Here is a 27,165-nt window from a genome sequence, read left to right as displayed (position 1 = left end):
GAGGAGGAGGAGGAGGCGGCGGCGGCAGCGGCAGCGGCGAAGCCGTCTCGCCTCACCCCGCTGCGGGGACGGAGCTTATTCTTTAACTGCTTGCGCCTGTCTACGGAGAGGCCGCGCTACCAACCCGATCGAGAAATTGGCTCGCCTCCTGTTCCCCCGTGGGCGGGAGCGGGGGCCCTACCCCCGCAGGCTGAGGGGAGAGGGGAGTTCCGTCCGCCCCGCCGCGGAGGGGCTGAGGGAAAGCAGAGTCCCCTTCGTCCCTCTCCCTGTGCCTCTTATCCACCGCAGAGAGAGACCTTCCTTCTAACCCCTTCCCTGGTGGGGAGAGGGGAGAGGGATCCCCCTGCCCTCACCCCTGTCAAGCCGGGCTCCCCTGCCCTTTGCTCCCCGTCAGGCGGAGGGTGAGTCAGACGTCTCGCAGGCTGCGAGCAGGTGGGGACAGAAGCTGGCTCCTACCTCGAAGGGAAAGGGTGGTCATTTTCCCTCTCTCTCCCGCTTTCTTTCTTCCCCATAGGTGGTGGGACTGGACCAGGGTGAACTCCTTCTTCGAGTCCTTCGGCCTGTGAAACTCTCGCCATGGCTGTCGGTGGGGTCGGGACCTCGCTCCTCCTGATGGCCGGCATCATGGTAACAGTGGGGCTGTGCAGGAGATTAACCCGCCGCCGGCTGCGCTCCCACCAGCGTCTTTGCACTTTCCTTTTGGAGATGTTTAGCACCTTCCAGATTTGCGCCTGCACTAATGAGCTCTGCCTGCTCGGCAATGTGGAGCCAAAGCCGCATACCTCCCTCACGCTCACCTATGGTTTCACCGTCCTGCACGGCTTGACTCTGACTGGGAGCACATGCAATCCCTGTGGCACCTTGCAGCCAATGTGGGGCGGTGGGATATCGGTCAAGATGGGTGGACTCAAGATCGGCGCTCAGTTCATGGCTGCAGTGCTTGCCAGAGTGTTTATGCACTTCATCTGGAGCCTGGAGATGGCAGAACCACATTTTGGAGCACTCTCACAGGGCTGCAGCAACCCCATGCAGACTACAGAGACGCAGGCGTTCTGCATAGAACTGCTCTTTTCTGTTGTTTTCCAGCTGACCATCCTGCGAGTGGAAAGCGTTAATTCCAAATACCGAGTCCATTTGATTGCTCTACTCATCACCATGCTCGTGTATGCAGGTTAGTCTTTTTTTTCTCTGTTCCTGCAATAAAGTTTTAATGGAAGAGGGTTTTTTTTATTTTCTTAAAAGTTTTAAGATGCAAAATTATTTTTCTTAGATTACAAACAAATGCATCAAGGAAAGTCTTTGGTCCTGTATTTGCAGAGTTCATTTGGAGTTTATGTAGTTTGTCTGCTTAGATTCCAGGCAGGTGAGGGATTAAGAATGAAATGAGTTATGAATTTAAAACTATGTCAAATCCACAAGTAAATACAGCTAAGAGTTTCACAGAATATTGTTAAAATCTCTCAGAGAAGGATCGTTTCATAATCTGACTTCACATAGCATGAGAGATTTCATACAATGTGCTCTGATTTGCAAGTGGCAAGATTTGCGAGAGAGCACCACTGTCTGCATCAAGAAAAAAATGCTGATTGTGCAATGGCAGGGTACAGACTGGCAATATGGAAGTTCTGCGTTTTAAATAATGCATAATTCATATCAATGCAGTTTATTTAACTGCATTAAATCCTTAAATCGGAAGCAGGAATGGTTATTTGTAGAATGCATGCAGAAATGATAAAATAATACCTCATGAAACCAAATGTAAAAAAAAGAAAAAAGTTAGGTGCCTGGCATTTACAAGAGTCTCATGTCTCTGTAATGCCCTGTGTAATGTCTGTGTAATGCCCTGACCATCACTTCGTGCTTCCCAGAGCTGGGGCACTGTCACCTGTGCAGCTTCCCTGGACCAGCGGGAAGGAAGAGGTGAGGGGAGGCAGTCTGAACTTCTTTCTGCTGACTGTTGATGCTCCCTGTCATCCCCAGTGAAGTGCCAGAGTTATGTCACTTGAGGACAGCCCTGCAGGGAGTTGGTTGTACTGGGGAGGAGATCCTGTATTTTGGGGTACAGGGAGGTGAGAGATGGTTACAGAGTGCCTTGCTTGTGCTACAGCCCCCACCACAAAGGAAGTTACCTAGGAAATGGTCAAATCCTTTTATGAGTGAGGAAGATCATGCTCTTATCTGCAAACATCCAGGATGTCATTGACATCTTGTCCAAAAAATTTAACTGCATTATGCTATCTAACATAATAGCATATAGTAGAATAAAGTACAGTCAAATTTTCAGATGTATTAATGAAAAAAACTTTATTCATTATGTTTAGCTGAAATTAGCTAATACCTGAAAAATTAAAAGAAGTCCATGGAGAATTTTCAGAATTAACTTAGCAATTTGAACTACTTTCTAAAATTAATATTTGAAGGCAGAGGCAAGGTGTCAATGCATTTTAGCACATTAAATATGTTTCTGAATTGCTCACTAGAAGTGTAGCCAAAGATTATCCTACCTCTTCTACAAGCATAGCAAGCTGGATTCCTGATTCTTAACATTCCTTTCCTGCCTGGTAAATCGTTATATAAAATAATACGTGTCACATTGCCTTTTTCTTTGCTACTTCATACAAAGAATTCATGCCCAGTGTCATTGGCCAGGCTGGTCTCATATCTTTTTCTAGCAGGAGAAGGCTGGGTACCGAGTCCCCTTCCTTGTCATAAGCTTGAACATGTTTCTACCATTCAGTGCAATCAATTTGCATGTACTTCTAGGAAGCATCAAACCTACTGTGCCCAGGCCTCTTTCACATGCACAGTTTGTGCTGTATCGTGTACAGAATACCCTGTGCTACCTGGACATTTTTCTTTCCGTTTCTTTTAATCTAGAATCAAGTCCACTGTAAAAATATCTGTGCGTTCCGGGAAGCAGATCCTGAACCTAGTTTTGTCCCCTCCTTAATGGAAAATCTAATTCTTTCTTGTTCACTCTGTTCCGAGCTTCCTAAGGTTTGCACTCTTTGCTGTACTCTGAGTTTTGAAAGGAGAGGTGAAAAGTGCAGTCCTTCCCCTGCAGTCGTCATGAGCCCAGTGTTTACTGTGCACTCCTAAATGTGAGTTGAAGCCTCCTGAAGTAGAGGAGGGCGTAAACCCCAAGATTCCTGTCACTGAGCTATTATACAACAAGTGTGGGAGTAGTGTGCTGCTATTAATTTCTTTCTGTGATGTAGTCACTGCCACGGGTCTTGTGGCATAGCCTTAGCCACGTCTGTTCCACCTCCAGTTTGAGAAACCGTGCTTCATACACGCAGCAGTAGGAAGAGTGACTTCCAAATTAGGTGTTATGGCTAGTGGCCTCCAGCAGGCCAAGTTCTCTACAGGCTTTGAAGACAGGCAGATGCTTAATTGAGCTGTGCTGAATCATTCTCAGGAAATCTTCTGTACCTCTTCATTAACTGTTTATAAAGAACTTGAGCACGTCTTCTTTAAGAGGAACGGATCTTTCTTGCTCACTCAGGACCAAAGGGCTAGGCCACCAGCGCAAATTTAGGCAAAGCAATGCTAATTTAGGCAAACTGATAACATTCTTCCTTTTTCCTACAAAAATAGCAAATAGTTGAGAATATTGTATGAATAATGATTTTTTAGACTCTAAGTTGACAGATACAGTGTTCTAGCTGGGAACTCAGAAAGGCGCGTTAAATTTACAAAATAAAATTCATGCTAACGATTTCTTTTTACACTCTGATTTTTAAAAACAAATCAATTGTGCCTGAAGGATCCTGGTTTATTACAGTTAAGAATGAAACAGAAATGTTAGAAAATACATCCCATACATAGTATATCATAGTTCATTCCATGAATTACGTTCTAATATACGTTTGAAAGCTGTATTCTATAAGATGGATGATTGCAGTCTAAAAAAGAACAGTAAAAAGGAATATCTCTTACTCCAATCAGTTTGGGTAAAATTTTGAAGCATAGCCATATCCCTGTGGCTTACACCCATCTAAATGTATTGATACACATACAAGGCTCAAAAACATTAAATTGTATTTATATGGTTGACAAAGTTAAGTTAATATAAATGTTGACAAGTCACTGTTGTGCATGCCCCATAAAAGATATTTAGGTATGCCATGCAACTTACTGCAACAAATAACATCAGTTTATGCAGTATGTATTTTCAAAATTACAAGCTGTCTCTAGTTTTTCTTCTACTTTTTCATAGTTAAAAATATTTGGATTTTTTTAATATATAGACTTACACAGATCAAATTTTTATAATAGTGCATACTGTACACAGAGGCTCCAATACTGCATTCACTGTTTCTTCTACTGAATAGAAGGAAAAAGATAATATTATGTCTTTGCATATTAAGGGAATGATTCGGAAGCTAAGGATGCAGACCATACACATGTTGGTAAAGAATATTTTTGGATATTTCCTTTGGGAAAATATTTAGTTAGGAGAAGAAAAAAAAATTCACCTTTTGAGGACTTTTTCATTTACAGGCAATATTACAATGAAGTCAGAACTGTATGCAATTGGTTCGATGTTTCTGAGTCTGACTTATCAAGATTAAGATGATATACATATTTTTTAATTCCAAGTTCCTTCCTAATTTTCATTTTGTCTTTAGTAATTTCAAAAGTTAAAATTACTTTCTCTCACATTGTGTGGATCACATTATTTCACCTTTTTAAGTTTTCATGTGTACAACAGCAAAGATGTTACACTTCTTTTGCCACAAAATAATTTACTATTTATTGTTTAATAAATATTTTTAAGTAAGATTATACTCATGGCCCTGACCTATGGTTGATATTCCAGGAGTTATTAGTAATGAATATTGAAGAAATACAGCAGTTAAAACTCTAATGTTTAATGTTCAGAAACAGCAACTGCCTCCTGAGAGTGAAATTCTACTCTTGAATCTGTGTTTGTGGATATAAAAGCAGAAGCAGTGAATAAATTGGTTAAAGCAAAGTAAATTATTGTAGATGGCCTTCCTGGCAACAGTGAAGTTGTCAGTGTGCAGAATAACAGACTGCACAGTAAATCTGAGTTGCTGTTGAGAACAAGTGTAAAACCAGAGTAAAGTGAGTAGGCCAACAAAGATTAAAACCTTCCCGAACTGTAATAACGGTAAAAGAAATACTGAATCTATAGAAAGAAAAATACAGGAGAATGACAAAGACCTTACTAAAACTTTTGGTAAATGATTGCATGCTCAATAACAAATTGAGGATTACAGCAGCATGGTATTTGTACAAAGGGAAAGTTCAAAGCTCATACCTATTTGGGAAAACTCAAGAATAAGCTTTAAGAAATTAGATGCAATTATATAATATTTTATGGGAATTGATTAATGGATAAAACAGATATGGGGTGGTTAGTAACTAATAGTACAGAAATACAGTTATTTTTGCTATGAGTAATGTTTTCTCTGCAGGATTGCAATGAGAGGAACAATATATGTCAGCATTAAAACCACTTAAACGCTGGGTTCATCTGCAGTGTAATTACAGCTTAGTCCCCACAGCGTAATGTGTTTGGATCTAGTTATTTAGAGAATGTTTAGGCGCTCCATTTACATCTGAAATCAGAGGTGAGGAAAGATGCTTGGCTTCTTTAAGCTTCCTTTTTCATGAGTGTGGAGTGGGATTTGCTTTATTTTTTCTTCAAATAACATATAGAATGATTGTGAAGAATTTTCGCCAAGTTATTACCATATGACAATCTTAGCATTCTAGAAATTGATAGGATAATATTAGTGTTTTATTAAGGAAGTGTAGAGGTCAGTTTAGCAAGAACAGTGCTTGACCATTTTTTCCATTATCTTGCTTGCTACGTGTGACATGGGGATGTAATGAAATCTCAGTATTTGTTCACTAATATTTGTGTAATTTCTGTCTCTTCTGAAAGCATGATAGAGACTATTAGCAAAGCAGCTTATAGTTTTATCAACAGAAACATTCAACATTAGCCAAACCCATCCCTTCAAACAGTATTTGCTAGAAAGAGACAAAGTTATATCCTATGCTTTGGGTATTTTAAAACATTTTAGAAAACAGTTGATCTGGTAAATAACTTCAGAGGAGTTCATCTGTTCAAATGGTTTCTGCTAATGTATTTTATTGTAGAGTATACATTTCTTTCAGTATTGTGTGTGTGCATTTCAATATTCATTTAAAATAAACATGAAGAAAGATGGTTTCATTTCATATTGTTTACATTGTATTGCAGGTGGAAATCTCACAGGAGCAATATTTAACCCAGCATTGGCTTTTTCATTACATCCAAATTGTTTCTATGACAAATTTTTGAGTTATTCACTAGTATATTGGATAGCACCTTCCTTAGGTAAGTTCTTAATACTTTATGTATTTGAGAAAGTGTTATTTAGTACAAGGTTCAAAAAATGTCTATGCTTTATTTGATAGCCTGCTCATTTTCTGTTTTAAATAAAATCCAGAAAATAGTGAATTATAATTTATGTGTAGAAGTCATTCAGAACCATGGTTTTGTATTGCAATTGTAAGCTACATGTTTTAAAGTTGTTTAATGCTCTATGTCGAACACCCATAACACTCTGTTTTGTGAATCAAGCATCTAATACTGAGTTTTAAACAACAGTTTTATTCACAAAACAACATCTACTGTTTTGATCAGTTTAAGAAACAACCATGTTAGGTTATATAATTGTTTAGTTTAGATGTTGTGTTCAAAGTCTAAGTACTTTTGGGATATTTTGAGCAAAATAATTTACCTACTAAAAACCCCACAACAGCACAATTCTAAATGGAAAAAGGTTAGTGTTTAGGTTAGGGTTAACTAGTTAGTTATAAACCAACAGCTGTTTACTCTGGAGTGTGATCCTTTCGAAGCTGCCTATTGTTTGGACTTTATGCCTTGGTATTAAAATCCAGCCTGTTTGAGGTATGCTGCATACTCTCACACTGACCAAAGGCCCACTTGTAGATTCTAGCAGAATATTAAAAAGGAGAAGAGGCTACCTGAAAGTAAATATTAGTCTGATTAAATTCAAAGAGAGAAACATGCTGGTTAGCACGCAGTTTTTGTCTTGCTTTGTGACAGTATACAAGAACATAGGGATGATTGATTAAAAAAAAAACCAACACAACTCACAGGTATTAGAACAAGTGCTTAAAGTATGCTTTCTAAATTATTACTATTACCATATAAAATCTTTATCTCCATAGTGTCTAAACTTTGCAGTTCCCATTCTATGTTTTTTTTCCCCCAATCAATGTTGGAAATAATCTGTTCTTAGTTTAAGAATAAGGAATATTTGTAACTGGATTTTTTTTTCTAACTTAAATTATGGTTTTAATTTGGAAGCTATTGATTTTAACTTCTAGCTGTATGCAGATGAACATGCTCCATGCAATACTTGATGCTGTTGACTGTTTAAAGTTAATTTTAACTTCTAGCTGTGTGCAGATGAACATGCTCCATGCAATACGTGATGCTGTTGACTGTTTAAAGTTAATTTTAACTTCTAGCTGTGTGCAGATGAACATGCTCCATGCAATACGTGATGCTGTTGACTGTTTAAAGTTAGTCCCTACAAATCTTGAGCTTTCTGCTTAGAGGGTATATAAAGCTGCAGTCTGCTAATATCAAGTTCTTTCATGACTATTAATCCTATTAGAAGGTACAACAGCAATGAAGGTACAACAGCGTGTGAAACATACACAGGGAACATCTCAAAGGGCTCCAGTTATAACAAATAACTTATTTTTCTTGTCTGAGTTCACGTTTGTGCATGTTCTACTTGTATTGACTCAGCCAGTCAAAAATGGAGACAGAATATTTAGTATAACTAAAATTCACTTTAATACAATTTTGTTAAATTAGATATCAGAACAATACTGAACAACAGAGTAAGCTTGATAGAAGTCCTTCCACTGTTCCAGTTAGTAGCTAATGAAATGTCTTAGGCAAAGCTGATGAGCATCATGCTGATGAACTGATGAAATATCATTAATATTTCTCAGAATTCAAGTTTAGCTTTCTGGTATATTAACTGACTTCAACCTGATAACCATTTTGAGATTTTCCAGGTTGTAAGTACTTGGGATTTAATATTTTGGCAAGTGATCTAAAGAAACAGGAGGCATTCTCAAACACCATGTTCTACTTATTTAGCAAGATGCATCCTGCAGAACTGCTTTGCAGAAAGCCTTCGGGTGATTTCAGCTCGAGTAAGAAAATCAGCAGATCTTAACTCAAACAGAACCGTGACTTGAGGAATTTAGAATGCGGTTAGGGAGTAATGTTACATTTCTATGAAAATTCATAAACAGTGGTTTATCATTAGTTAACTTATAAAAAATACATACAGAATATATCAAATGCTGTCTTTTAAGTTATGAGGGACAGGAACTCCAGACCAAGCAGTTGTAAAGACATGAGTACTGGGGACACCTCACTTTTTGTGCAGTGTCACTACTGTAGCCAAACATTTCGTTACAGATCTCAGGTCAGTGGATCACCTGAAGGGCTGAGTAGTCTATTGGTACTATAAGTCTATTGGTACTATAAGTCTATTGGTAATATAAATATCTCATTACGAAACAAGGGAGCTTCATGGACACATATAGACCTTATCTTATAAACCAAAAGTTGTAAACAAATGTAAGGTGTCTGAGATGGAAGTATAGAGGAGATGGTTATATTTGAAAACTGAATTGATGAATACAGGAGTACACATCTACAAATCTAACATGAAATGAATTTTTTCTGACACTTTTTGAAAATAAGAAAATAATAGGAATAGAATTTTTTCTTCTAAAATTGGACCAAATGATGAGGCATCTAGGAAAATGACCTGTTATGATGATGATAAAATTCTTGCAAAAAGAACCTCTAAGCAGAATCATAAAAGTAGATGATGAGGGAAGGGATATTTTAAATTTAATTGTAAAAATTACTTTCAGAATCCATGTGTCAGCAGAAATACTGTTTCAGACTTCCTAGAAACTGGCAGAGTCATAGTGGAAGTGGAAGTGTTTAAGACCAGGTCCCTGGAAGTGTTTAAGACCAGGTTGGATGAAGCTTTGGGCAACATGGTCTAGTGGAGGGTGTCCCTGCCCACAGCAGGGGCGTTGGAACTAGATGGTCTTTGAGGTCCCTTCCAACCCAAAGCATTCTATGATTCTATATGCTAATTTGATGTCTCACTTTTCCCAGCAACAGCATCTTAGATGGTTAAATTACTTTGTTCTTATTTTGGGGAGTTCTTTTAGGAGTCTTAGGGTTTTTTGTGACTTGCTGTAATAATAATCATATGCAGAACCATGAACTAGCACACCATGAAACTTCAAATTACCTGTGCAAAGTGCAATACGATCTCATTTATGGGTATAGCAAATACCCATGAGGACAAGGAGATTGAGACCATTCGGTATATGGAATCATAGAATCCCAGACTGGTTTGGGTTGGAAGGGACCTCAAAGCCCATCTAGGTCCAACCCCCTGCCATGGGCAGGGACACCCTCCACTAGCCCAGCTTGCCCAAAGCCCCATCCAACCTGGCCTTCAACACTGCCAGGGAGCCAGGGGCAGCCACAGCTTCTCAGGGCAACGTGTGCCAGGGCCTCACCACCCTCACAGGGAAGAATTTCCTCCTTATATCTAATCTAAATCTCCCCTCCTTCAGCTTAAGACCATTCCCCTTTGTCCTGTTACTCCCTGCCCTTGTAAATAGTCCCTCCCCATCTTTCCTGTAGGCCCTTTCCTTTCTCTAAGGTCTCCCTGGAACCTTCTCTTCTCCAGGCTGAACAACCCCAACTCTCTCAGCCTGTCTTCATAGGAGAGGTGCTCCAGCCCAGTTCTTTAGATCAGTTTTACCAGAAAGACCAATACTGTTACTTAGAAGAAAATGTTTTTTCACCACCAGGATAGAAAATAAGTAAGTGCCACAAAAGTTGCTTAGCAGTAGACATAAATGGAGGAGGTAAGCAAGGAGGAAGACTACAGGTGAAACTTTCACCTTTCTGGTCAGAGAGGGTATTCAGAGGTTTCTGTCAAGTTCAGTACACTTAGGCATGGAGCTTAGCAAGGAAACAGGAATTGTCCATGTGCAGTGATCAGCATCTCAGGGACTTTGTAGCAAAGGAGGGTTTCAACAAACAACTAGCAGAAGTCTCCTACTCCCCACACCCTGATCTTCCTAGGGCTTTTCAGCTATGCAGACACCATCTGACAGAGCAAAACTCTTATGCAGTGAGTGAATGAAGTTCCTACAAAACCGTCACTGATCAAGTCAAATGCAAATACAAAGGGGCCAGTGAGTGGTAATCCTGTACTTGACACAAACAGGGAGGAACTGGTGGTGAATGTGGCCACTTGGGTGTAGCCCTCACAAGAGTTCAAGGTCCAGAGGAAGGCTGGGAAGGTAACTAGCAGAGCTGTTCAGACTTTGGACTTCAGGAGAACAAAATTCCGCTTATTTAGGGAATTGTTAGGTCAGTAGTAATTCCCTCAGAAGCTGCCACAAATGGCAGAAGTATTCCATGGAAAGGTGATTTTCCAGAAAAGCTTACTAAGAGCTCAGTAACACATTTTGATGTGCAGGAACAATCTGTCCTGTAGTTAGGCTGGGAATTTTGACGGAAAGCCTTTCTCTGCTGGCTAGACAAGGAGCTTCCATATGAACAAAGGTGAGCGTATAAGTGGAAAGAGGGACAGGCAGCAAAGGAGGAATATAAAAAGCTTTGCACAGGCACCTGGGAACAAAATTAGGAAGGTCAAAGCTCAGCTGGAACTGAGTCTATGTAGTATACCTCCACTTTAGTAAGGCTTTTGACACCATCTCCCACGGTGTTCTTAGTTCAAAGTTGAAGAAGTAGGGGTCACACAAAAAGACTGTTAGAATAAAAATTGGCCAAACCACTGACCTCAAAATGTCATAATCAATGGGTTGACATGTGGCTGATGGCCAATAACATGCAGAGCATGCTGGTGTCAGTACTGAGGTTGATACTCCTCAGTATGTTTAATAGTGACCTGAATGCAAGTGTGTTCACAACAGTCGGTTCTTTCTGCAAGACAAACCATATGATTCAGCAAATTGGGGCCAGCACATCACAGGATATTATCGTCTGCCTCTACTCAGTGGTTGTGAGGTGGCATCTGAACATGTCTGGTCTAGAGTTCAAGAGCAATGTGGAGAAAACAGAGGATCCAGTCAGTGGAGGACTACCAAGATGGTGAAGGGCCTGGAGTACCTGATCTGTGATGGGAGGTTGAGGGAACTGACAAAAATGAGGTGGAAGGGTGTTTTAAGACCAGTCAACTGTTACTTGAAGAGTAGTTAGTTACAAGGATGACAGAGATTAACTGTTCTCATTGGCAGACAATGTAACAGCAAGGTCACAAGTCGTGGCATGGGAACTTCAGATTAGCCTCCAGGAAAACCTTCAGGAGAAGGGTGCAGCAACATTGAAGCAGGTTACCTGCAGAAGTGCTACAGTCTCCATCTGTGGAGGTTTCCGGGACTCTGCTAGGCAAAGCCACGCTAACCTGTCCGCATAGTCAATAGTCCTGCACTGAGTGGGAGACTGGACTAGAGAGAATCCCTTCCAATCGGCATTTTTGAGAGCTAGGAAGCTTCATAAAGTACAAGTTAGGGGTAAGGAACACTATCAACCAGAATCATCTTCATTTCTGAAATAGAATATACTGATTTTTCCAGGAGCTAAAAAAAAAAGGTCTTAATAAACCAGATTTAGGTGCTTTTCTGTGGACTTGATCCTTATGGGTCCCTTCCAACTTGAAATACTCTGAGATTCTCATGAAGAACCTACAATCTCTAACTTTACCATTTTTCAGCTTCAGAATAAACCCTAAACTAGAATGCTCTTCAAAAAAAAAAAAAAACCCAAACAAAACACCCCAAACCCCACTATCCTATACCTACTTGCAGCACCTAAAACCGATGTGGTTATCAAAACAGACATTGCCAGAAAACTCAGCCTTATCCAGTCAGCTGAGGAATGGAGGTTTAGCTGCTGGTTCAGTCATTTATATGTCCAGCTACAAAGAAAGGAGGCCTGACACAGCAACAGTAAGGTGCACGTGTTGGATTTACCTGATAAAACTGCGCTGCCTGTGGCTTGGCTTATACAGATCAGAATGAAAACATTAAATATACAAAGCAAAACAAGATTATTAACTTATAAGGATCACTTGCGTGGTCTGTTGAAGCTTTCTTCGTGAAAAAGATTGTGTTTGCAAAAAGCACTGACAGCCCTTTCAACAGAAAATTCCATTTTTCTGCCGTCCCTGCTGTATTGCATGTTAGACACTCAAATACTTAAACATTATTTTTATTTTCAATACCAGTACTGTGTCCTTCCCAAAAACATTTAAATAAAGGTCCTTTCTGTAATTTCTCTTCTCAGGTACAATACTTGTGGCTTTTATATGGGATGAAATCCTTCCTCGGATATCCTGAGACATCAATTCTGAAATCTAGCAGTACTACATTAAAAAAATACTTTCAACATCTGCAGACATGAAGCTTTCAGAAAACTGCTGACAGACTCCCATACCACCTTTCAGTTGTATTTTCAGATTTCATGTTTGAAATATTTGACTTACAACTTTGTATTCAAATACTTATTTTGTAATAGCATATTGGGATTTTGAAACTATCTGCCAACATTTTCAGTTAAGCCATATGAATGTGAAGGACTGTGAAAACACTGGAACTTTGTCACTTTAGCCGTAAGTGCCATTTGCTGACCTGTATTACAACAGCATGTAAAACTAGTTTTAGAGAAATACCCAGTCCTTTCAAGGTTCGATTTTATTGGATTTCTTTCTGTAGAAGGCACCTGCAAAAAAGGAGTTGAAGATTTCATTCTTATATTGACCTCATCATATTCCTACTTGCAATATACATACCTCAGAGGAAGAAAGGCTACACTACTCCCTAGAAGTCTCCACAGCTCTATTCTAGAGGTACCCTACACCAAAATTAAAAGTCTGTAGGACCAGCAATGTTTTAATAATACCCGAGTGCAGGTAAGTAACCCCTCACTTCCTTTCAAGGAAGGCTCTGCCCCATCCTGTCCCATTATAGTCTGTTGAATGTTTATCTTTGTTGGAAAGAACGGTAATAAAGTACCATAAAATTCTGTAGACACACACATAAAAGGGCATTTGAGGCAAAAAACACAACAAACCCTACTTTATCTGAGATTCCTGCTGCCTCTTCACATAGTGAAACAGACACAGTAAATAGGGATGAATCATGTGGAACTTGATTTGTGCTTGATTTTATGTGACTCTTATCAGATATTTTTCTTGAAATAAATGAATTTGCAATGTAGGAGAATAAATAAAAGAGCTAAAACCACAGGAAAGCTACCTACGCAAACTGGCACACACACGCCTTTTATAGCCTCAGCTGAGACCACACCGACAGGTACCATCCTCTGAGGTTCTGTTTCTAGCATGAGGTTTCTTCTTCTGGATGCATCTTAATTTATATATATGCCAAAATATATTTTTCAAATTTAAGACTAAATTCAGCTTTTCACTTCATAGTTACTAGGTCTGAAAGGAGAGATGAAAGAAAGATCCCAGTAGTTGGCCCCTCTACTCATTACCTAAGTCACCTTGCAGACCATATTCTAAGAGGAAGGGAGGGAATTAGGTTTTTTTGCACAGTAAAATTATGAACCAAGTCTGACACAGCTACTGTTGCCAGCTATCTTTTTTGCAAGAGTTCAGGAAGTAAATATTTTCATGTAATTTCTTACTTGTTGCAATAAAATATTTTCTCGTTTTAATTTTCCAAGGTATATTTAAAATAATATTGCAAAATGAAATCAACTGTTTGGACGTGCTTTTCATACAAAAGAGTCTTAATCCATGATGACCCTGTATTTAGTCATTCAAATAAAATTTAAAAAACGTAGCCTGCTAATACACTGAGGAGAACTACAACTGCCGGGTTACCATTCTGCAGCACTTTACTGGTGTGAGCAGGCCTGCTAAAGGAAACTTATCTTTGGTAAAACTCTTCATAGCAAGGACAAACCACCACCACGCTGAGCCGGGTAAGATGCGATCCTTTAGCTGGTTTTACCTTCATCTGCTTGTTTATAACTCAGCCACGGAGGCCTGCTAGAACAGAAACCCGATGCACAAGACCTCTGAAAAACACGTCCTTTTATACCATGTACTGCTTTGGGAGGCTTCTACCTGTCACTTCCTTGCTTTACTGCTTTTTATCACTTTTACCTATTTTAAAGTGATCTATACCTTACAGATTTGATTTTTTTTTCCCCTTCCTGGGACTGTGCCTTTACCAGTATACTCAAGCCCAGTTTTTAGCCTCATTTCTGTAAGAAATGAGCCTTATGTAATGAACTGATTTGCATGTTTTCTTTGAGCCCATGAGGCCTACAGGGTAAAGGTCTCAAAAATAAATCTCAAAGAGCATAAACACAGGCAGCCAGGGAAAAGAGAAAGTAAAGATCCAAACCTACAAGCAGCAAAGTTTTGTTAGATTAGAGGCCCTACTTCCACGTCATTTTTGATGGCCTGCAAAAGCAAAGTCCATAAAGCAAAGAGGTCAGATCTGACTTCTGTACATCTACATTGTTTATTGTGGCATAACATATAGTTTAAAAAAAAACTGGTACAAATCTGGGTGATTAACAAGTAGTTGCTCTATTTATAGTCACTAGAAGTAGAATTTAAAAAAATCACTATGAAATGGATAAGAAATTGACTAAATTGAGGCAAAACAGAAGCAAAAAAAAACATAGCAGAAAGAATGAAAGCTAAGTTAGGAACTAAAGAATTTAACTGGTTTTGGTAGTACAGACAAAAATTAATATTCTTACATTCAAAGTAATGAATGCCTATAAGTGTTCCCAGAACACTTACACATAGCTTAAATACAGTTTTATTGAAAATAAAACTTGTAAATCCACCCAAGACACATCTCAATGCTCCCTTCAGGGTTCATCCATGTTTGTTTCCACCTGACCAAAATTAATCTTGCTCTATTGATTTGCCTGGAAGCATCATAAAGTATCTGCTCTTGCCGCTCTGCATCAATACAACATAAATCCTCCTTTCTGGAGCTTCCGACTGCTTGGACGTAGTGTGAGTAGAGAGGAGCTGCGAATAATCCCGCTGCTCAGTAGGCTAACTGTACCCACCTACCAGGATGCGTGACAGGCAGTCTGCAGTTTTATATGAAAACCACACTCCAACAACTAAGATTTACACCAAAAAACCAAAATAATTAAAAAATCCAAAGGCTGTTTTAACCATGAATGGTGATTTACAATTGTATGAGCTTTCTTTCCTAAACAACAGTGTTGGTAAAGTTTCAGTACTCCTTAACTGTCACAAAAATTTCACCATGCAGAGATTCTCTAAATCCCAGTGCAAAAACTAAAGCATCACCTTGTACCCTCCTTTGTTACACTGTATCCCTACCAAAAGCATGCATATATTTACATAAATATATTTACATACATACATCTACATACAAAAGGACTGGGAAAGACATTCTTGTAGAACGCCTCGTTGCATAACATGCTAAATAATTTGTTCAGCAATGTCAATAGTTCACAACACTATTACATCATCACTAATTTGGTGTTCCTAATGAATATTCAGCGAAGAGTGGTTATAATTTTCACACCTTGAAACCAAACCATATCCCAATGTGCTAAGCAGGGCAGAACCACTCAGTACTATTCCAAGAGTGTAGGGCTACTAAGGAAAGCTGTTCAGATACCAACATAATAATATTGAAATAACTATTAAAAATAATATTGAAATAATATTGAATAATATTGAGAAAATATAAAAAAAAAATCACAGGCACACTGTGCAAATATTCTGCCCTTTAATTCTCACATCCAGGTAAATGATGAAAAAGGCCTTGCGGGACTTTTTTTTGTTACAAGAGTGCTAAAACTCAAATGACGTCAGCTCAGAGTTGCAAGCCACTTGCTGAAGTAAAGGACTGAGAACTGCAACACAGAGTTGGTTGTGAGATACAAAAATCTTAGTTTATTTAACAATGTTGTTAACATTAATACAAAGACACAAAACAGTTCTCTTTTTCAGGACTTTACAGTCTTTATTCCATCTCCTCTACCAGCCAAACTCTGCTCTCAGAGAAATGAAAGAGATAGCACTGAACTGATGAAGCCAGTTGAGGGGCATTAAATTTAGCTTTGCTTTTAATCCTTGGCCAACCCTATTTCATTTTAGTCAAACTTGGTAACGTGTCTCTTTCCATACTCCACCAGCTTGACGAATAGGTACAAAAATATGGAAAATTCTAGGACAATCTAAAATCCTGTTCTACTTACAGTTTTACTTCTGAAGTCCTAGAATTCCTACAAAGGCTTCTTTGAAACGACCCCTGATTAGCCCCATTCAAGTGTTAGATGCAAGAGGTTTAATTGTTTTTTGTTTCGTTTTTAAATAACCCTATAGTGGTCACAAATGTCAAACCCTGTTTTAAACATCTATAAAAGCATTTATAGACCTAGATGTCTAAGCTTAGGTCATTAAAAGAAAGGTTAACTCCCGATAGTCACTGCAATGCCTTCAGTTTTACAGCTTATTCTGGAAGTGCCACAAGAGGAATCTGAAAGATAGAAGACACCAAATTTACATAATTGGCATTAAAATAAAAGCTTATTAATCTTCACAGAGCAGTAGCCATCCGTTGTTTGCAGGTGCAGAGGACAGCACTTTACTTCAAGCCCACTAATTTTCAGAAGGGCTGAGCATCTTCCCCTTGGACTGCAGCTCTAAACTCAGGTCAGCTAAGGACAGCACGCGCTTACAATCCGCGGTTGTACGCCTGTGCCCTGGAGGACCCTGTCGCACCACCGCACACAGACACCACCAGTTGCTTTGGAACAATTATGCAACCTCGTGATGCGACAGACAAAACACCATTACAAGACCAGTGGAAATGTCCCACATTGACTGTCAGCAAGTCTTCCAGGAGCTTCAGCAGGCAGCTGTCACATCTCGTTTGGGTAACGAGCAGTAACATGCAACACAAGCATCTCACATGGGCATCGCTTTAGAGGCAGGGCAGCGCATTGCTCTCTAAAGAATCACCAACAAGATGTTCCTGTAGATCATTTTTGCAGTTCAGAAGGCTGAGCCGCTCCACAGAGTACCAAGACCATGGTATGCTCCCTCTTTGCCTCCATTTTCAGAGTGTAGAACCAAGCTGCCCTCATGCTCAAACTTGTCAGCAGGGCGATTAGCAAATCTCCAAGAGCTGTTCTCGGCACTTTGCACCTCCAGTTGTTTATTGCTGCCGTATATCCTACATTTTTCAACTTAAATTACATCAGCATACTCAGGCTGGTGGTTACTTTAAAAAGGCCTATCACACCCACAGCTCCCAAACTGCTACCTGGAGTGATGTCATTGCAACGCTTGATGCTGCATGGCATAGATCTGCCCTAAGAGGGATCAGCTTCTCAGCTCTGATCAGCACAAGCAGAAGGACTCCCTATCCAACCACCTCTCACAGCATTAATCTCCCACAGCCACGTGCTGCACCATGGAAAGGATGGAGTAAGCAGCAGGAAGAATTCCACTGATCAAAACTACTTCTTACAGGGTGTATTTTGTGCTTTGCTAGAAGATCAGTCAACACCACTTCCACCAGCGCTTTCAGGCTCCTTAGAGATCTGCTACCAGCCACTAACTCTCCTTAATCCTGCTCAAGTTTAAACCAGGACAATAAGCATTCAAATTTGAGTTGTCAACAGCATGATCTTAGTTTTTTAATTTTTTTTTAAAATAAACTATGGACCAAAATCATCTTGGAGATGGAGTCAGAGCCAAGCTTTTCGTTCACTAAGAGGAACTTCATCTACAGCTGAAGAATCTTCCCTATTTTTAAAACGTGTCCTTTATCAAATAAGATAACTGTCCAGTGGCAAGGCAACCAGTATCTTGACTTTTTTTGGAAAAACTCCTCTCTGTATTGCAAAGTCCAGGGTAGGAAGAGCAACTGAAGAAAAGTGTGAGCTCTTACACCAAACGGTAAATACTAATTCAGTGGCAGTGGTTGAGATCAGTAAGTGAACACAGGGCTACTCAGAGACTTTCAGAACTGCAAGAATATTAACAGCAAAGTAAAATAAGCAACGGAGGAGAAAAGCAGACGCACATCACCCCTCTGCAACCAGTCCCTTTATCCCTAACCAACTACCCCTGACTTGTTTCCATCGATTTTTTTTTTTTCAGCATTTCTTCTTCCTATTTGCAGCCCTTTCCTCCCCTGCCCCTTTTTTCTCCCCCAAGCTTTTGGCTGTCCGCCCCACAACTGTTTTCTCCGGCATTTCAAGTGGGATAGTTCTGTGCTCACTTTAAGGCGAGAGCTGGCAGTCCCACTTCCTAGCAAGGCAGAAGCACCGGCACAACGCATGACCGCTTGAGCGGCACATGCCAACGGTGCACTAGCGAGCACTGCTGAAGCAGAGTGAACTCACAACCCCGCTGTGCCTGTGTGTCACCACAGACACAGTCCTCTCCCACCCAGCGCCAGCGAGGAAACGCTGGCACATCTTGTAATGCCACCGACAGGAGAAAAGCAGTACAGATGATGGGAGGCCAGAGGGCACAGCAGCACAACCACCTAAGCAGGGTGTTGTCTCTGAGTTGTGCACTTCTGACAACCGAACTCTTTACCGAGAACCGTTCCTGCTCCACTTACAGTGAAGGAAGAGATGGACTTGCAGTGCTGTGTAGTGTTCTGCCCCCTTGAAAGGCCTGGGAAATCTTGCACACTAAGGGCGAAATAATGGATACTAAGGACAGTAACTTCCCAGCAATGGCTCCAGCGTTCATGTATCAGCATCTAACAGCCTCTGAGATCAGACAATTCTTAATTTACTGGACAGCTGACCTGTCTTCCAGACAGGCACATCCACAGAGGTTACCCACACGCTGTGATGGTTTATGCCGATAGGCAATTTTGGACAGATCACTGAAAGTCTTTCCATATTTGTGATAACTTCAGCTACCTTTTCCTTCTGTAAATAAATCACCATCATCCTGATATCACAAGATACTTCCCGTAGGAGATCCGAGATCGTTCGCATTACACAAATTACAGAGACGGAAGGCTCTGCAGGACTGAAAAGCATTGGTGTTGGGAGACAGAAGAACTTACAGCAGCATACGCCCTCCTCAATGATCGACTTCAGCGTCTTCAAACTGCCCCGCAACTACTGGTGCTATGTCCACCTCCATCCCATCTGAAAAACAACAGCCAACGCTCTGTAACGCTGCAGGCTCACAAGGGGATGATGTTATCATACGAAAGTGAGTGCCCTCTGTTGACAAGAGATAGCCAAAACAGAAAACTCCGTTGCTGAACTTCTGAAAGCAGCCTAAGGAATCTGATGTGCTCACAAGTTTGTGGTTTTGTTCCAGCTCTATCAGACACTTAAAGACATCACCACTTCCTACAACTTCATCTCACCCTACCTTATTAAAAGACTTAAATAGTGGATTTAAACTATTTCATTTTTTTAAATGAAGTTTCAGTGTAACAAATGGCAGAATTCCTTTTAATAGCTTTAATTATGCTCTTACAGAAAGAGGCTGGATCCTATTCTGAAACCGCTCGCCGCAATGAAAGTTGATAAAAGGAACAATCGCTCTATGCTACAATGTCAAAAAATAATAGAATTCTCAAACTGTGCAGCCTTGGGGATGTTGTTAATTGTAGCAAACCAAGAATCAGTAGCATAGGAAATAAGATTAGGAAGGCAAATAAAATGAATGAAGATGGCTTTTGAGACACATGGCGTACTTGCTGTTCAATTTATTTTAATTTTTAAAACTTTGGAGTTCAGAAACCTGACAAAATTTTCTAATGAAGGGCACTACTACAACACAAGCATATCACCTACGGTTATCTTTACATCATATAAACTTACTCAAAGTTGTGGAACAAAAAGAACCTGTAAACAACTGACAAAGCAAATAAAGATTAAAAAATCATCCATGTGGATTAGAACAGAGTAGTTATTATTCTGTTGACTACTCTAGGCAAGCTGACAGCTAGAAATCCACAACAGCTGCATCACTTTTCATCCTTCAAAAACATCAGGCTGTACTAAACCACTGTCATTTATATCAAAAAAAGAAGCAATACTACTAAACTATTTCCCTGTTCTTCTCCCAGGTAATATATTGCTCCAGTGAAAACAGCATACAGAAAGGGCGAAATCTGAGATTTTTCTGACAAAAAATTTGGGTTTTTTCCGACAAAAAGAAGCCTTACTCCTTAAATACACATTTGAACAATCAGCAGCATTAAGAGACAGCATCCTTCAGAAAAGAAGATGGTCCAGTGTATTTCAATGATTCCAAATTCACACTGAACTCTTTACAGAGAATTATTAACCTACAATTTAGGGTATTTTCAGGAAAATACTATTACCTGTTTAGAGTGGAAATTGCTTCCTAATCCCAGTGTAGATTGACAAATTTAATTATTTTTTTTTTAATCCTAAATCAACTTCACCCTACCACTATTCCAGCAAATCACAGAATGGTTTGGGTTGGAAGGGACCTCAAAGCCCATCTAGTTCCAACCCCCTGCCATGGGCAGGGACACCCTCCACTAGCCCAGCTTGCCCAAAGCCCCATCCAACCTGGCCTTCAACACTGCCAGGGAGCCAGGGGCAGCCACAGCTTCTCGGGGCAACCTGTGCCAGGGCCTCACCACCCTCACAGGGAAGAATTTCTGCCTCACATCTAAATCTACCCTCCTTTAGCTTAAATCATACCAGTAAGAATCATGAATTCTTAACACAGAGGTCCTCATTGTTTAACACAGCAGCCCTCAATCCATGGCAGGCAACTTGCCACAGGCATTTTTATAACCTGTGGCTGTGAACAAAGACAAACTTGACGCACGCAGTGTGGTACAGCATCATCAAGCAGGACACTTGCCTTGTCCTGGTGTTTGTGGATTAGCCAGACTGGAGAACCACTGCTTTCATATATGCTTTAGTAAAACAAAAGCATTTCTTACCTTCAAACTCCCTTATTGAGTCTTCTGTTCTCACTCCAGCCATGTTGTACTGACTGCTGACAGACTGGGCTAACATGCCTTCTAACCTCTCCAGAGTGGCCTGACCTTCCGCAGTTAGATGTGACAATCCTTCTTCGTAAGTGTAAAAGGTCGGGATGTCACCTTGTTCTAGCTCTGCAAAAACAAGTTTATATTTATCAGACCTGAGTTTAGGAGCCTGGATCAAGCAGGGGTGGAGGAACAGGAGAACAGCTAGATCAATTATGCTTAAATTAAATGAGATTGAAAGGCTGATTACATCAGTTACAGAATATACACAGTGATGTGAATTGACCGCACCACAGCATGGGCACTGAACTCGTGCTTGCATGCCCACCGGGAATGGGGAAGGCTGGTATTTGCGTCTCGGGAGTATGAGAACAATGATTTTTCTGAATTCCAGTGATTTGTGAGAGCTAAACTACAGATTTTCTGCAGATTTCTGAGTTTTTATAGTGTGCCTGTGGCAGAAAGAATGTTTCGGCGAGGTGAGTAATAAACAAGGAACTTCTTAACAGACCAAACCATTCTCATGGCAGACAGCGTAGGAGAAGTTCCAAGTAGCAAAGTACTGGTAGGTATTTCAAAAGACAACCGTAACGAACCATGGGCCTCAACATCGTACTCCTCCCCTTCGTAATCGTTGTCTGAATCTTCATCGTCTGGGTCTGGGTGCAGAGCTTGGCATTCGCACATTGCTGAAAACATGGCTTCCACTGCAGGAACACAAATGAACACAAACCTCCCTCGTTTCTCCGCTGATACTCCACAACAGGCAAGAAATCCTGGACTGAGTGATCGGAGAGATTGAGACTATTCCTTTACCAGAACCATCACTGAATTCATATTTGAAAACATCATCCAACAAACCAGGGGCCATGCAAGAAATAAATCAGGTTTCCTAGATCCAGCCTGGTGCTTTATCCTCTTAACAGCACTTTTCTATTATTTCACTGATGATAAATGCTTATGCCTGGACAAGTCAGTCTGTGGTTACCCACTACAGGATTCCTTGCAGCATCTAAATATGAGATTCTTAAAACTTGGATCCAACTGGAAGCTCCGCACCAGATGAGATCTAACTGCTTAAAGGCGATTGTGTCTAGACATTAGCGTGTTCCTAATGAAATTACCGCTGACTCAAATATCACTGAATTTGTAATTAAAAAGATATTTCCCATACAAGTTCTCTGGAAACGTATATAGATAAGAATATCTCTGTCATATGTTTATACTTAAAAGTCTCTATTTTAAAGCACTGGAATTTTCCTTGAGAAGCGACTGCTTGAAATATTCCAGTTTCAAACAAGATAAAACAATTTACCTTGTTCTCAGCACACAGAAATCAAATAATTAGAGAATGACAGTAAAGGATCACAACATTTACACCCCAGTGGCTTCCACATATAGCCAGGACTTTAAGCCAAAATGCGATGTCCCTCTTCACTTACATGCTGATTTGTCGCTAGGTACAAATCTGAATTCTGCGATTGGTTCAACATCGTCATCGCTGTCTTCCTCCTCCTCCTCCCCTTCAGCCATGGGAGCCTCTTTTGTCTCCTCCTCTTCAGAAAATCGAAAGATTTGAGAGAAACATGTTTATTTTTTAAAAAATAAAGTCATGTTTGGTTATTCTTTCAGGAACAACCACCTAATCAAATCAGAAATTTTGACACAACCTGAGAGGCACAAACCAACCCATTCCCACCCACATTATGTAATGCACACAAAATCTTCTCTATTTGTAATTTTAGGACTTCAGATTTCTGTAATGGTCACATGATGTATTCATGTACTTCAGGAAAACCACCTGATTCTTATTAAAAACAACTTAAAACCCCCACAATTCTCATTCACTATCATTTATGTGCACAATGCTATACATACTTATATTTTAAATCACCTGAATTTTACAGATCCTTTACACTACTGTCATGAAATCAACTCACTTCCAGCGTGGCCTCTCACAGAGGACTGTGACATTTACAGAAGATCTCTACTTGATTTCTGACACAAAACTGGCACCACCAAGAATATGAAGAAGCCAAGAAGCTGCCAGCCCGCTGTCCCCAAAAATGAAGTGTCCAAGGAAGCTACCCCAATTCTTTTCCAACTGACACCCGCAGGCACAGCTTGTTACTGCTGAGCCCGGCTCCATTTTCAATGAAGTCAACCTCCGACTGCCTTTTCTAAAAAAGGGGCGAGGGTAATGCACACACACACAGAGCGTGCAACAAAAACTTTCAGAGGAAGAACAAAATGTACCCTGCCCAACTAAGAAATGAAGACTCCTGCAGCCAAGGAAGTGGAGAGGTTTGGGTTTAACACTATTCAGCAGTTAAAATCCCAAGCCAGGGATAGACTTGAACAAATCTACTTGCTGTAGATTTACTGTAGCCAGAGTTCATATATTTTAAAAAACAAAACACAAAAATCCCACAGAAATCAGTCTATTAAGGATTTATATATAAAGACTATCACAGGATATCTGTATTTTCAAACACGATTATCAGAATCAATAAAAAGCTGGAAACAACATCTTTCTTCAGACTAGGCTCAGTTTACTTCAGAATTAAGCAGAGTTAAAGTGAGGAAGACAAACCAAGAGGTGTACATACACATTCTCTTACTATTTGTAGTGACAGACTGTCAGAGAATATTAGTAACACAACAGAAAGAAATAATGAAGAGTATTGATAGATGAAAAACGCCTCTGCCTCCTCAGTCTTGTCAGTACTTTCAGTATATACACTAAAGAAAAACTAAATGCCAGATTTTAACCTCTAACTACAACGACTAGTAGACATGAAGGGAAAAGGAGATCTGCTCAAGACTTAACACTCACTACTCTTAAATTGAGATGGCAGTTTATGACACACTTAAAATATTAACAGGTCTGCCACAAGAAAAAAAAATCAATACAACAAAAATATAGAAAATCTTCATACAAACAATAAAACAGAAAGTTTGTTTTCTCTAGGTCAAAGCAAGAATGGTCAAAAGGTTGGTTCTGTGGGAAATCTACAAAGATCCATTAAGCCTGGTAACATGAGCTATTGTCTTTTTTTTTTTAAGCAAGCTGTGGGAGTAAACGAATGAAAGCTTGCAGGCTAATGTGAAACAGCAGGAATTCATAAAGCCTGGAGAGGGTAGCAACATTAACATAAATTCAATAAAGCAAAAATGATACCTAAGCTGGAATCACAGGGAGACAGCAGAGCAACTAAATTGTTTAAAATGAGCATAAGAGAGCAGAGAACCAATTTTCAGTGGCTCCAGCTATACGCATTCACGTGCTGAGAGCAGAAGTGACTCTAAACAGGGGCAAAACTATACTTCTAAAATAACTGTCCTTCGGAGAAATGAAAAAGAAAATACAAGCTATGACTTGAATAAAGCACATAATTTTTAAAACCAAAATTTACTCTTTTTGAAGAAGAAATAATGCTGCTCAGGACTGCGTGGGAATACTAATCAACACTAAGCAACACTCTGGGCATACCTTCGAATTTGGCATTCACCATGACGTACAAGTGCTCCCATGGGTAGGCATTCAGGTCCCTGGAGACGGCATGTAAACTTATGGTGGGATAATCCAAGGAGAAGCCAACTCCGGAGTTTTCCAGCCAAGACAGGCGACTAACAAGGAGGGAAGAAAGAAAAAAAATAAAATGAAATGAGAAACCAACAGAGTAATCTAATGTACCTGACTCTCGGCTGCAGAAAAGCAAAGCAACCCCAAAAGAGTGAGTAATTCTGGACAAGGCACTTACCCCACTCTCAGGTAATACACAGTCCTGGACCCGCCCCAGCAGGAGCTTGCAACAACATTAACAGATGGCTGAAGTAAAAGAAACCTTTTCTTAAAGAACTTGAAGCTGAGCACCCTAAACGCTTTCAGCTTTATCACATTTGTACTAAAACCTGAATTTCCCTCCCTACCTCTTTGTTTTCTCTTCCCTGTAGATATCCATCATCCCAAAGATAACTACAGATGTTCCAGAGTATGATTTATAACTCAAACTATTAAATGTTCTGTGGTTTTTCAAGACAAAGAGAACATTAGGACAAGAAAGTCACTGCTGTAATTTCTGGAGGAATATAGGTCTGATATGGGTATAGCCTGTATGCAGGAAAACAACCAGTTCTGCCATCAGCAGAGCTAACAAAGCCAGCTTGTGGTTTCTTCCCTCTCACAACTCATGTGCTATAACCTCTGCTTCCCCTCATTTTCAGTTTCATCCCTAACCACAGCAAGAGACAGCACAGGTTGTCACCACTGGGCCGCTACCTCCTTCACATCGGAAGGATCAACGTTTTTCTAGCAGCTGAGAAATCAAATTCATGCTAGTGTTGGGTGTCTGTGATCACTGAGGTCACACGGTGAACACAAATACTGAGGGGCAGAAAGCGAGACCTCTGCAACACAAGAAACCCAGCATTCACAAGTTTATGCAGAGGGACAAACCCAACAAAAAGGCCACAGAAGATTCCTCGCCTCGGGAAATCATGCTGAGAGCAAGAGCTAGCAAAGTGGGAGTGCGGAATTTCTTTCCTAGCCTTGATCAGCCAGTTCTCAACATTTACAGCTGTTGACACAGTCAGTACACAGATCCAAAGCCACATCGTCCTCCCGGTTCTCCCACAGCACAGCACTCCTGCAAATGCTGGCGTTTTCTATTCATTACCAGCAAGTGATTCTGGTAAAAGCCCTGTGATGTGGTAGAAACACGTTGGAAGGAACCTGGCAGACTTGTGTGCGCCTCGCACAAAAATCTATTGAAAGCAAGTTACAAGGAAACTCAACATTATACGCGTTGAGAGCAGATGCTGCATGAACAGAAGCCCTTGTATCTGCAACCAAACAACTAAACAAAACAGTGACTGAAATTCCAGAGAGATTCCTCTCCAAGAGAAACGCAACATCACTAACAAGTTCAGGCAGGGTAGAAGCCCCTCATTACCATTTTATAAACGTTTCAGAGTCTAAAGGTTTTAAAAGATAATTCACTCCTCAGTGCACGTTTCAGATGACATTTTTGTTCTAGCGACGCTTTTCCATTGCAGAAAAATATAATACATTTAGAGTACTTTTCCACGATTAAAAAAATTACGCTGCTTTTATTGACAAGCTGTCTTCTTGAACTGTACAACGTGGGAAAGATTTAAAGGAAGTTATAAAGAGTTCAGATAACACGTTCCAGAACAACCTAACTTATTTCTGCCTAGTAAGAACATAAGACGTTCACATGATTCACGCGACGTGAGAGGCTTCACAGAACCACAGTAGTTAATAACCACAGAAACCCAACAGCCCTGTCAACGGAAGAGAGGAGCCGTGTTTTTCAGGTGCCAGCCAGCCGGGCTCCCTTGCTGTGCTGTTCCCTCTTGCGTTGTTTAAAACGCCATTTAGAGCAGGAATAGCGGGAACTCCCCTCGCAGCCCTCTTTGAGGGCCTCCCCCACACGACAGCCCTCCCTTATCTGAGTGTCCCACGTCCCCCTTCGGGCAGGTCGCCCCAGAGGAGACCCCCACAATCACCTCGGGGGAGGGAGCCCCTCAGGGGAGATGTCCCCCCCCTCCCCAGGGAAGGGGACCCCTCGGGAGAACGGCCCCCGCACAGGCGGCCCTCCCGGCCTGGTCTCCCCCAGCCCCCAGGGAAGGCCCCCACAAGTCGGCCCTCTCCGGATAACCCGCACAGTCCCCTCAGGGAGGGCCCTCACAAGGCAGCCCCTCACACGACGGTTCCCCAGTCCCCTCAGCGCAGCCTCCGCACCCCGAAGCCTACGGGGCTCCCGAGAACCGCAACACCCACACACACACACACACTCCGGTTCCGCCCCCCTCACCTCTCGGCGATGTAAAGCGTACCGGCACCCAGGGTGCGCCCCGCCAGCACCGCCTCCGTGTCAGGCTGCTGGTGGCGAACGCCCTCGGCCGGCGGCGGGAACCGCTTGAGAAAACTCATGGCGCCGCCGCCGCCTCCTTCCTCCACCATCTCTTCCTCCGCGGCCGACGGAAGCGGAACCGCCCTGACGG

General features: G+C 40.9%; 2 protein-coding genes across 5 annotated transcripts; one reads left to right on the top strand and one right to left on the bottom strand.

Moving 5' to 3' along the window:
* AQP11 (aquaporin 11) lies at window positions 1-13,853 on the top strand. Of its 2 annotated transcripts, none has more exons than XM_054848910.1 (4): window positions 1-401; window positions 515-1,171; window positions 6,239-6,355; window positions 12,425-13,853. In XM_054848910.1, exons 2-4 carry the CDS (start codon window positions 577-579, stop codon window positions 12,475-12,477), a joined length of 765 nt encoding a protein of 254 aa, XP_054704885.1. In that variant the 5' UTR covers window positions 1-401; window positions 515-576; the 3' UTR covers window positions 12,478-13,853. The 2 variants fall into 2 exon arrangements, with proteins under 2 accessions (XP_054704885.1, XP_054704970.1); XM_054848995.1 differs by having other exon boundaries at window positions 7-432.
* CLNS1A (chloride nucleotide-sensitive channel 1A) lies at window positions 2,341-27,165 on the bottom strand. 3 transcript variants are annotated; one of them, XM_054849299.1, is made up of 7 exons: window positions 26,976-27,164; window positions 24,629-24,765; window positions 22,578-22,691; window positions 21,732-21,842; window positions 21,088-21,261; window positions 19,213-19,297; window positions 2,341-3,585 (listed from the first exon to the last, which is right to left on the bottom strand). In XM_054849299.1, exons 1-6 carry the CDS (start codon window positions 27,122-27,124, stop codon window positions 19,230-19,232), a joined length of 753 nt encoding a protein of 250 aa, XP_054705274.1. In that variant the 5' UTR covers window positions 27,125-27,164; the 3' UTR covers window positions 2,341-3,585; window positions 19,213-19,229. The 3 variants fall into 3 exon arrangements, with proteins under 3 accessions (XP_054705274.1, XP_054705109.1, XP_054705194.1); XM_054849134.1 differs by lacking the exon at window positions 2,341-3,585 and adding an exon at window positions 16,041-16,653 and having other exon boundaries at window positions 22,578-22,683; window positions 24,618-24,765; window positions 26,976-27,165; XM_054849219.1 differs by lacking the exon at window positions 2,341-3,585 and adding an exon at window positions 16,041-16,653.

This window comes from Grus americana, chromosome 1 (genome assembly GCF_028858705.1).
Source record: "Grus americana isolate bGruAme1 chromosome 1, bGruAme1.mat, whole genome shotgun sequence".
NCBI lineage: Eukaryota > Metazoa > Chordata > Aves > Gruiformes > Gruidae > Grus > Grus americana.
Note: the sequence above shows the minus strand (reverse complement) of the source record. Positions and strands in the feature narration are given on the sequence as shown.